The 12,273-nt window shown below is 42.7% G+C and overlaps 1 protein-coding gene across 1 annotated transcript; it reads left to right on the top strand.

Moving 5' to 3' along the window:
* The first annotated feature begins 4,517 nt into the window (after positions 1 to 4,517).
* nefma (neurofilament medium chain a) lies at positions 4,518 to 10,553 on the top strand. Its single transcript, XM_077497851.1, has 3 exons — positions 4,518 to 5,680; positions 6,248 to 6,372; positions 7,567 to 10,553. Exons 1-3 carry the CDS (start codon positions 4,661 to 4,663, stop codon positions 9,530 to 9,532), a joined length of 3,111 nt encoding a protein of 1,036 aa, XP_077353977.1. The 5' UTR covers positions 4,518 to 4,660; the 3' UTR covers positions 9,533 to 10,553.
* Positions 10,554 to 12,273: the final 1,720 nt, after the last annotated feature.

The raw sequence follows: 12,273 nt of genomic DNA, 5'->3' as shown, positions 1-12,273 counted from the left end.
ATGTCCTAGAATAACAACAATGGATAGGTGAATACTTTATTATGATGCACCAATATTACAGTATGAGGCCAATGTTTCAAGAGATAAAATACAGGGAAAATATTGAGTAGAATCAATTTTTTTCTGGTAAAGTATGCCTTAAAAGTTAGTGGTCTACTGTAGCTCTGGTTAAAGAAATAATACAATTTTAATTAGAGGTGAAGACGTACCTTGCCGTGTCAGGGGTAGCCACTGCAAACCTAAACGACAACAGAATAAAAAGAGCTAAGAGATAAAAAGACAACAAAATAAAAGGCTAAACGCAAAGCTAAAGGAAACACGATAAAAGGAGCTAAAAACTAAAAGTAAGATGAATACATTAAAAGAGTAAAAGAGATTACTTAAAAGTCAAACAAAACTCTTGAGACTCCTCTTAAAAATATCAACAGTCTCTTCAGAAGAACATAAAACTCCACACAGAAAGGCTTGAGCCAAGATGACAAAACAAAAAAAACAAAAGGATGACAGATTGGCAACTGCAGTTTTAAACGTGCTACTTCGCTATGGAACATGTCGCCGCCCTGTGAAGGACACATCACCGACAAGTGCGACCACCTGAAGGTAAACGATCCCGCGTGCGGAAGATCGATCTCTTGTCGAGGTCGGAGCAGACATAATGTTATGGCTGCGAACAAGTGAAGATGGCCCGTTACGGTGACTGCGAGGTAGACAGACGGCGCAACGACAGGTGAGACACAGGGTGAGGGCGGTTTGGTTGGGGGTTTGCGACACCACTGTCACTACACAGCAACACTGGTGAAATTTGAGTTTAGGGGAATTCTCTTTTGGTTGGACAAATGGACATAAGAAGGTGGCAAAAGACTAATGTTGTGTTAAGAAATAAAAGACAAAAAAAGCAATTACATTTCGTTTGTCTGTCTATACATATTGTAACACACACCTAACAAACGGTAATCTAATCATGTAAAATAAAAATCAAGTGTCATTAAAAAGGTCTGAAAAAGTAAAATTGTCTCATCCAAAACGATTAAAACCCCTGAATGCAATATGACCACCTTATTTAAACAGAGTGCTTACAGTGTGATTTCAACGTATGTGAGCCATATAGGAGGTGTTGCTATTGTAATAGTGACACCTCACATTAAATGGCCCATTACTCTTCTATAGCCTCAAGTTGTCAACCTCAGCGTCATTGGATAGATTGCTTCATCTCTCCGCTTGCTCACCGTATTGTCATTGTATGCACATAAAGTAGCTCACTTCCGTACAAAGACCTCCAATACAAATAATCTACCTTCATTCAATACACTGCAGTTCATAAGAGGATGGTGACTGAGATGTAAACAACCCCCCAAAACACTAGTAACTAAATATAGAGGTATAAAGAAACAAACCAACAAAGAAATGGTGATCTTGTACTATATAGTTTTTGCATAAGCTTGTCACTGTAATGAGTTAACAAAACTAAACAACCAACCAAAAAAAAGTAACAAATACATTTGGCCGTAGTGTAGCTTTTGTGTGAGCCTGCTATCTTACATGCTACTTACAAAACAAACAAAAAAACAAACAAACAAACAAACAAACAAACAACAGCTAAATGGCTAGCCAATTAACAAACTAGCTAGCTAGCTAACGATCTAAAAGAAACAAGCCAACCAACAACAAACAAACAACACTTCTGTAGTTTATGTAACTCTGACGGCGTAGCTAACCACCTAGCTAACTGACAAAAAAGAACGAAAAGATATTTGTCTTTTTTTTTTTTTTTGCATAGGCACTGTAACCAACCAACCAACCAACCAACCAACCAACTAAAAAGCAGCAAACTGAGAAACAGTAGTAGCAGTTGTTTTTTTTGTGATACTAATAGTGTATCTAAGTAACTTGCTTGATAACCAAAAAAAGAACGTAAGAAATTTGAGGCACTTGGGTAGCTTCTGCATAATCGTACTACTATAACTGTTCAACAAAGCAACCAACTAATGGCAGTTATTGCTCACCAGAGAAATAATGTTTATTGGCACAACCAGTGAGGTATTACTTTAACAATGTTATATAATAATTGTGTTAGTTGCTAGCATCGGTGTAAAACTACACTACATCATATTGAGAGATGTTCACATGAGCCAAAAAAACAAACAAAAGTAGAAAAAAAAATTTTTGCGGTTGATTCTTAAAAAAAAATGTATATAAACTGCAACTTTATGGAAGACATTGTTATTAGATGTAAACTCTACTGCTGTCAAGGCAAGAAAATAATCTGATGTCAACAGTTCAAACAACTACAGCGCTGTATGGTAGTCATGGTGTCAATGTTTCTGCTTAGTCATCTCATTTGCAACATGGCAACACCGTGTAGATGTGCGAGTCAGCTGCGCATCAGCTCTATACGAGGTCACGCTGTCCTTGCTTTCTCTGTACACAGCATTGAACAAACAGCGGACATCTGCATTACAAAACTGTTTGTGACTTGAGAACCTCTTTGTGTGTGCGTGAGTGTGGACGTGTGTTAGTCAAGCTAATTGATGGCCCAGATTTGGACGGGCGCATTTGCCTGTATTCAGCTGCAGTATCATTTCAGCACACTTCTGCAGTGCGCTTGAACTCGCTTCGACTGGCTTCGCGGCTCTTGTTGCAGGACCCCACCCAGCCCCAATCATGGAACATGGGGTGGGGGGCGTGGCCTCTGGATTGTATTCATTTACAGTAGATCTAGTGCTAAAAATAAACATGCTGCAATTTATTTTGCTCAATTTATCCTGCACTTTTAAAAGGGCAGAACAGTGATGAGAACCTGACAACACTAATGCAGCTGTTTTGGTGCATCAACCATCCGCAACTCTGCTAATCGTTGCACACTGAGTTGAGATGAGAGGCGGAGCTTTCTGATTGATAGGTGATCAATAAAGCCACCCCACACCAGCCTGCATTGACGCTGGAAGGAGTGGTTAGACCACCCTTTCCGCACACTTTTATGTGGTAAATGGTTTTTAAATGTGCATGCATTTATCCAGTACAGAACAAGTTAGCTAAGATAGACAAGATAAGATAAGAAGATAAGACAGCTAAAAAAAAATCGACTTACTTGGTGATTTAGATTGTTGTCATGCTGCAGAACCTAAGTGTGCTTCAAGATGATCACAAAACTGATCGCCAAACATTCTTCTCCTTTACGGTTTTCTGCTAAAAGGCACAGTTGGTGGTTCCATCAATCTCAGTAAGTCATCCAGGTCCTGAAGGAGAAAAGCAGCCCCAGATCATCGCACTACCACCATGGTTAACTTTATTTATGTTCATATACAACAGCTGTAACAAGACATACACTTTCCAAAATGTTAAACTTTTGTTAACACTTGTACTGTACTCCCAAGCAAAATGATCTCTATACATTTGTTTGCTTTTTGTTGCCCCTCCTGGATGAGGCAACACGGTCAATCGGGTCATTTTTGTCAGCCTGCTGTTCACGACTGTTCCATGTTTTCTCCACTTGTGGTTTTGCTGGAGTCCTAAAACTTAAAGTTTTGTAACGCTTTCCAGAACTCAGGGATGTGAATTATTTTATTTATCATCTGATCTTGAATTTCCTTTGATCAACTTTTTGACATCTTTTTGACAAAGTGATTAATCACAGTTAATTCACGATTTGACAAGAGGTGCAAGGACTTTTTCCACACAGGGCCAAATATCGACAAATATTTTTTCCCACTTTAAAAAAAATAAAATCCCGCTTAAAAACTGTCTTTTATTTTTACTGTGGTGATCTTTGTCTGGCTTACATTTGTTTGATAGTCTTAAACATGAAAGTGGGGAGACTGCAAAAAAGTAAGACTGACAGAGGGCTAATAATTCTTCAACTGCACTGCAGTGTAATGGTTAATACACTAGTATGCATGTACTCTTCAACTGAAATGAAGTTTTTAATGATAAAATATTATTGTTTGAATGTTTAAGTATATGTTTTGACTTCTCAGAAACAATGTATTATTATGTGTTCCTGTTCAAAATGGTAAAATGACTCTCATTATAGCATGTTAGAGGACAAATAGATGGTGGTGGTATAATAATTTACAAAAAATAGTGTAATCGATTTAAAATGTTATTAAAATTATTTTAGATCAGGTCTTGTTTAAGTATTTTATTTTCTATTATGTTATTAATTCATTTAGCATATTTATGTTTTGTATTTTAGACAACCGCAAAAAAATATTTTATGGGGATCTGTCCAAGGTGCTGATTTCTTTCTTTATTTCGTTCGTACTTTCTTTCTTTGGATAAGAACAATCTAATTTCCAATACAGAACTCCATTCCCAATATACCTATACACCTATACCGAGACATACAAATACAAATGCTAGAATACAAACATGACAATGCAACACTAGTATATAGTCACGTGCTCGGAACCGGCCAATAGCAGAATGTGTGATGTGAGCAGCACCCTCCCTCCCTCCTGAGAGGCAGCAAGTTGCCGGGTGAGCATGCCGATGCTCCCCATATATAAGGTGCACGCCGAGGAGGTGGCAGTCGCTGTGGAAGCCATCCACCCCTCACACCTGCACGCACACGCATACATACACGTCCCCCCTCACAGCCACATACTGTATAGCACACCACCATAGTCACTCCTCTCTTATTAGTTCCCGCACACCGGGCCGGATGGACGCCATAGGGAGCCCCTTTAGGAGAGTTATGGACAGCAGGACGAGCAGTTACAGCTACAGCCGCTCCGCGGGCGGCCCCTCCACCGGCGGATTCCGCTCCCAGCCGTGGTCACGGGCCAGCCCGGCTTCCAGCGTGAGCGCGTCGTACAAGAGGAGCACCAACAAGCCCCGCGTGGACACCTTCGAGCTGAGCCAAAGTTCCCTCCTGAGCGCGGACTCCTCCAGGCGCTCCAACGAGAAGGAGCAACTCCAAGGGCTCAACGACCGCTTCGCCGTGTACATCGACAAGGTGCACTACCTGGAGCAGCAGAACAAGCAGATCGAAGACGAGATCCATGCTCTGAGGAACCAGCAGGTGTCCCGCTCGCAGCTGGGCGACCTGTTCGACCAGGAGCTGCAGGAGCTGCGCGCCACGCTGGAGCAGATCCACCGCGACAAGGCGCAGATCCAGCTAGACAGCGACCACCTGGAGGACGACATCCAGCGGCTCAGGGACCGCCTGGACGAGGAAGCCCGCATCCGGGAGGACACCGAGGCCATCATCCGCGTCCTCAAGAAGGACGCCGGCGACTCGGACATGCTCAAGTCCGAGCTGGAGAAGAAAGTGCAGTCGCTGCAGGACGAGATCGCCTTCATCCGCAATAACCACGAAGAGGAAGTGAGCGAGCTTCTGGGCCACATCCAGGCGTCTCAGGTGACCGTGGAGAGGAGAGACCCGCAGCGGGCCGACATCACCGAGGCTCTGCGCGAGATCCGCAGCGAGCTGGAGGGCCACTCGGACAAGAACCTCCAGCAGGTGGAAAGCTGGTTCATGTGCCACTACGCCAAGCTTAACGAGGCGTCAGAGCAGAACAAGGGCGCCATCAAGAGCGCACGCGACGAAATCAGCGACTACCGGCGCCAGCTGCAGTCCAAGACGGTGGAGCTGGAGTCGGTGCGCGGCACCAGAGACTCCCTGGAGAGGCAGCTGGGCGACATCGAGGACCGACACAACAGCGACCTGGCCAGTCTGCAGGTAATACAACCATCGCAACGTGCATTTCCACAAAACTACCCTAAAGTAACAAGCCCCATGTTTTTTTCCTCTCACTTTTAGACGTTGTGTTTAATGTGATGGGCAAATAATATCCCCTTTAATTACGCGTCTAATTTTATTCCGTTGCTATCGTTCGAAAAGGGAAATTAGAATTACATGAGGAAAGTTTCATTTTGTATTTTATTAACTAGTCAGCAGGGGTAACTTTGTCAATTCAAAGTCTCGAGGAAGAGTTAACAGGAAGGACTGCAGCATAATAAATCTCTCTCGTCTTTCTCTCTTTCCTCTCTGCACATTTTTGCTGAGTAAGAATCATGGCGGGATGCCCTCACTGGCCACGTCCTTGCATTACAGCACCGCTCCTCCAGGGCGGGGTGCATAGAAATGAGGAGTCATTGGGACTATTTCAATATCTGCGTCAGAATATATTAAAGTGCGGAATGCAGGACAAAAGGGCTAAAATCGAGTCAAAGTGATGTTATTCCATTATTTTTCTAAGAGAGGCTAATAATTTTGCACTAAATCAAACGTCTACATGTTTTCCAGGAGACGATCCACCAGCTGGACAATGAGCTCAAGAACACCAAATGGGAGATGGCTCGTCATTTACGCGAGTACCAGGACCTGCTCAATGTCAAAATGGCCCTAGACATTGAGATCGCTGCATACAGGTGAAACACGCACAGCTGCAGCATTTAGCACATTTGCAGTAAGCAAATAAGACAGTTTAGAAATCATATGCAACACTATTGTCTTTGCATGAATGGTGATTTTAAAATTTCTATTGACTGGCGACCAATCCAGGGTGAGCCCAACCACTTGCCAGTTGTCAGCAGGGACAGGGTCCAACTCATCCATGGCTCTAACAAATATAGTAAAAATAGAGAATAGAAAATTGAAGGAGTAATAACATTAAAACAAAATCCAACATTCAAACAGAAGATGGATTCCCCTTAAAAAAAAAAAAAAAAAAAGTTACCAGGTGTGTAGAAAGATACCTTTTATTTTTCAAATGTTTTTAATGGAAGATTAGCATTAAAAATATATTTATTTGTTGCGAGTGAGCTCGAGCCTTTCCCTATTTAGAATCTTCAGGCAAATACGGAGAGACCAATCATATTCAAGAAATTACTAGTTTAAGTAAAATTAATTATAACTAAAATAATGTGTAATTTGCATACTCCTCAGCATGACTACTTTAGTAATTATTTAAATTAATTATTTAAAAAAAAAAAAGTCCTTTCTTCAAATTGGCTGTTCTTATCACCAACCTTTCTCTTCACAGCAGATTTTGAAAAAGACTTGGACTGGGTGACAAAATATATCTTTTCTTTCCACTGGCTGGTGTCATTCAAAATTAGGTTTTGCCAACAGCCGTTACAACCCTGAGCTATGGTAGCTCATAAGTGATGATAAAAAATACACACTCAGAGCAAAAAGGGTGTGAGCTGCACTAGTAACTTTAACTTAACTTTTCTGTCATGTAGCGTGCCACAAAATATCATCCTGCGGGCCACAAATGGCCCCTGGACCGTAAGTTTGATAAACTATAATATTGTTGTTATAATAAACAATTGTTGCAAAGTGTGACTAAGTTAGAAAAATAATACAGTAACATATTTAATAATAATATTTAGGTTAAAATAATTTGACTTTGAGAGCCAGAGCTGTGAATTAAGTATTTCAAGAAGAGCGGCAAACATGTCATGTGAAGCTTTTCTGTTACATTTCATCATCAACGTAATGCTCACTAATACTCACACAATTGTCAACTATGTGAAAAAATCTCAATCTAGAGATAATAAACAAACAAAGATTCATACAAATGATCATCCTTGTAATGGACTTATTCACTATCCCATCAGGAAACTCCTGGAGGGTGAGGAGACCCACTTCAGCACATTCTCCCATCGTCCAGCTGTTTCATCCTCCAGGATCTCAATTTCTAAATCAGAACCTCCCAGGATGAAGGTGCAACATAAATTTGTCGAGGAGATCATCGAGGAGACAAGGGTGGAGGATGACAAGGCGGACATGGAGGATGCCTTAGATCAGATAGCCCAGGAGCTCTCGGCCACGCTCGAAGGCAGTGGTGGCGAGGAGGATGAAGAGGAGGAAGGTGATGAGGACGGTGAGGTGGAGGAAGAGGAAATCGTAGCTGCAACTGACGCGAAAGTTAGTTCGAAAGCACCGGAGGAAGAGGAAGAGGGGGATGATGAAGAAGAGGGCGAGGAAGGTGATGAGGAACAAAATGAAGATGAGGATGAGGGGAGCAAAGGAGAGGCGGAGGCAGGCGATGAGGAGGAGGTAGTCGAGGAAACTGTCCTGTGCTCCAAATCTCAAGACTCCAAAGCCATTCCGGAGAAAGTGACGGCTGAAGAGGAAGAAGGAGAAGAAGAAGAGGGAGAGGGAGAAGAAGAGGCCAGTGGGGGAGAAGAGGAAGCTGATGCCGAAGAGGATGAAGATGAAGATGATGAGGAAGAAAAGGCTGATGCAGACAAAGGGAAAAAAGAGGATGAGAAGGTAAATGTTGAAGACATTGTAACAGAAACAATTGTAGCCACACTTGAAGTTCAGAAAACAGAAGCTGCAAAACCTGAAGCCAAAAAGGAAGAAAGTGTCAAAACAGAACTCACAAAACCAGATTCTCTCAAACCTGAATCCCCAAAAGGCGGTTCCCCAAAGTCTGAATCTCCAAAAGCTGTTTCCCCAAAGACGGAATCCCCAAAAACAGGTTCTCCAAAGTCGGAATCCCCAAAAGCAGGTTCCCCAAAGTCGGAATCCCCAAAAGCAGGTTCCCCTAAAACAGAATCCCCAAAAGCTGGTTCCCCCAAGGCAGAATCCCCAAAAGCTGGTTCCCCCAAGACGGAATCCCCAAAAGCTGGCTCCCCCAAAACGGAATCCCCAAAAGCTGGTTCCCCCAAGACGGAATCCCCAAAAGCTGGTTCCCCCAAGACGGAATCCCCAAAAGCTGGTTCCCCCAAGACGGAATCCCCAAAAGCTGGTTCCCCCAAAACAGAATCTCCAAAAGCTGGCTCCCCCAAAGCAGAATCCCCCAAGGCTGGTTCCCCCAAGTCAGAATCACCGAAAGCAGAGTCCCCTAAATCAGAATCTGCCAAGCCTGCACCCCCCAAAGAAGATTCAACCAAAACTACTCCCCCAAAAGCAGAGTCCCCTAAATCGGAAGCTCCCAAGCCTATATCCCCTAAAGAAGACTCAACAAAAGCTGGCTCCCCCAAAGCAGAGTCCCCTAAATCAGAATCGCCCAAACCTGCATCCCCCAAAGAAGGCTCGCCAAAGACTGGCTCCCCAAAAGCGGAGTCCCCTAAATCAGAATCTCCAAAGCCTGAATCCCCCAAGGAAGACTCACCAAAGGCTGGCTCCCCAAGATCAGAGTCCCCTAAATCTGAATCAACAAAACCAGGCTCACCAAAAACCGAATCGCCGAAACCTGACACACCCAAACCTGCCGAAGACAACAAGAGTGACTCCACAGACGACAAGACGACGAAGGACACCGCCATGAATGGTGACGTGGACAAGAGCAGCCCAAAGGAAGAGGAGAAGAAGCAGGGCGAGGGCAATGACGTGATCATCAACGGCGTGGACGAAAGCCCAGTCAAGGAGGACGGCAGCCAGAAGGTGGTGATCACCAAAACGGTCGAGACCATCACCACGGGTGAGGACGGCATGCAGCAGGTCACAAAGTCTGTCACGGTCACCGAGACAGTGAAGGAGGTTGAGGAGGTGCTGCAGGAGAAGATGGTCTCCACCATCAAGACGGAGAAGCACTCCAGCCAGTCCATCAAGCAGGTGACGGAGGGCGACTGAGGCGGGCTCAACGTGAACGGCGTGACGACAAGCAATCAAGCAGAACTAACATAAGAGAACACCATACAGCTAGAGCGACATAATACAACATACAAACCTTAGAAAGAAGCCAAACGCTACCAATGTTAGAAATGCATGTTTGCAGACGCAGTGAGGGGCGAGCCATTGAGACATTTGACCTTTTTTTTTTTTTTCCCTGTTCTTGCCGCAATTCAACTGATGGGTTTGTTGTTTTGGGGGGGAGGGTGGGGGCTTTGCATGCTATAGCTCAGGGGCTGGAGAGGAGGGCACTTTCCTCTCCTATGTATGTACGGCAAAGAGTGAAGATACTGTGTGTTCAAGGATATGGGATATGATTATTTTGTAGCTTTAGAGGATGATGTGGGTGGCAATGGTGTCAAATCCAGATGCAGGAAGTAAAAAAAAAACCTGACACAGTTTGGCTTTAGCCCCAGGTGTTGGCTAACTAGCGACTTAGATCGCATAGTTGGCTTTCGTCATTGATACTAGCTAGCTAGCTCCCTAGCAGGTAAACGAGCACTATGGGAGTTCAGCTAGCTATCTAGCACCTGGAGCTAAAGCCAAACAATGGCAGGATTTTTTGGGGGGACCTGGATTTGCCACCTCTGGTGGGTGGGACCTCTGCACACTACACATGTTGTGCTGAAGTAGCCTTATACCTGACATGTGAACATAGCAACTCAGCCAAAAAGAAACTACAACACCTGCCGCAGCGAATGACAACAGGACGATCAAACGACCATACGCAGTTCCCAACGAAGCCAGAGAAAGTACTCGCCTTAAACATGCTTTTGAATCCGTTATGTTTACCCGAGCGCAAAAATACAAAGAAATACTGTACTAGTGCTAAGGGGTCTTGCATTCTTGTATATGCATAGGAACCTGACTTGAATTGAAATACAGAAAATATGAGGTGCTACTGTTTGCAGTCCCGTGACCTTACTCATCACCAACGATTTCCCAGCAGCATTTGCTCAATAAACGTCATCATGAAGTTAAATGCCATCTTTTCCTGTCTTTTTTCCACATAGTTTGTCAGCATGTTACATGTATTAATTTAACACTGGACAGTTTCTAAAGCTTAAATGCCAATATATTGAGTTTACATGTTAAATAAAACTGAACTGCAGAGGGAGCCCACATACCACACTTTAAAAATAAGTCTTCAGTCGGGAACGTTTGAGAAATGGCACTCACCCACCCTGGTATGAGTCATAAACAGCTTTATGGGCCATTTTTTCACTTATTTGTATTGTCTTGCCTAATGTGCTTGTTAAAGGCTACTGTATACATTTTTTTGATGCAACTAGTTTGTTTGGCCTTACCTTATCAGGATGCCCCTCATGTGTGATTCTTTTTCTTCTTCTTTTTAAATATTGTTCACAATCACATAAATTATTAGTTTTTACTGAAAAACACTAGAAAGTACACTAAACCCCCACCTTGTTTTACTTCTTTTCATTCTTGCCTCATCTTTTGTCATCTTGGCCGTTTGTCCTTCACCACCTCTTCTTCGTCCCTGCGGGAGTGGGGGAAGGGGACAGTCTCAGCTTACTGGGTGCGGCTGGGACAACAATACTGACATTGGAACTTCAATTCATAAACTTTCATCAATAACTGAAAAAGCAAATAGTACATCAGAAATTCATGGAATTCACTATGATAAACTGTGATGCTAAATGACTACTACACAGTAGCCTTATTTTTTGTTTGTAGTTATACTAATAAAATGCATCAACTAACTCATTTAGTACAACTACACTATTACTTAATCTCACTCACGAATGTCTCTGAAATATTATACCTTTATAATATAAGGATCCAGTATAAGACAGGGGGAAAAAAACTCACTGAGGTCATTTATTTGATTCTCCATGACTCTGCATACAACATTCTCCAACAGGCAGGGAGGGCATCAGTACCCTGCGGTACTCTCGCGGCTCATAAATTGTGCTTTTTCTGCAGTCAGCCTCCATCTCAGCCAGCAACTAAACTACAAAGAGACCCTGCAGGGAACCATATTAGTGTTTCTTCCAGATGTTTTTTCTATTACACTAAAGCAGGGTACACCTATACATATTTACCAGAAATCTTGCCTAGGGTGCCTAGTTGCTTAGAAATGCCACTGGCTTAGTGTGTCTAATGGTTGGAAACAATAACATGGATTTATATTATATCATAAAATTTAAAACACAATGGCTACATCTTCACTGATATTGAATCATCAGTCTGAGTGGTGTTCTTGTGTGATTTAATTAGATTTATAAAACCAGAGAAAATGAGTAGTTAAAACCTCTCTTGCTAACAATATAATTCAGACAAAAATGTAATCTTAATTTTCGCTTTCAAATGATAATTACTATTGACACGTTCTATTAATTTAGTACTAAGACAAAACTAAAGCCATCACATTTGACCATTAGGTGGCAGACAATCAGCTGCAAACGAACGATGGAACATGACTACTGTATTCTACAAATAGAACGACAGTACAATGGTGTAGAGCTGCACTGCATCATAAAGATGTGCTCTCCCATATAACTTATGGAACTAAATGACGCAATTATCAATGCATTTGTAAACCCTTGCAAACTACAATACTGTCAATTATTGTTGAATGAATATTTCTCTAAGCGTGTCATATTTGATAAAGCTCTGGAATTGTAGCATTTGAGACATGAATGTAGATTCCAGTTTGATGTCATGGCACGTTTCTGCAA

Source organism: Festucalex cinctus, chromosome 15, assembly GCF_051991245.1.
Source record: "Festucalex cinctus isolate MCC-2025b chromosome 15, RoL_Fcin_1.0, whole genome shotgun sequence".
In the NCBI taxonomy this organism is placed as follows: domain Eukaryota; kingdom Metazoa; phylum Chordata; class Actinopteri; order Syngnathiformes; family Syngnathidae; genus Festucalex; species Festucalex cinctus.
Note: the sequence above shows the minus strand (reverse complement) of the source record. Positions and strands in the feature narration are given on the sequence as shown.

Coding starts and splice junctions, on each gene's coding strand:
- nefma (XM_077497851.1), top strand. CDS start 4,661: ATGGACGCCATAGGGAGCCCCTTTAGGAGAGTTATGGACAGCAGGACG. Junction 5,681..6,247: donor GCGACCTGGCCAGTCTGCAG/GTAATACAACCA, acceptor CATGTTTTCCAG/GAGACGATCCACCAGCTGGA. Junction 6,373..7,566: donor ATTGAGATCGCTGCATACAG/GTGAAACACGCA, acceptor CTATCCCATCAG/GAAACTCCTGGAGGGTGAGG.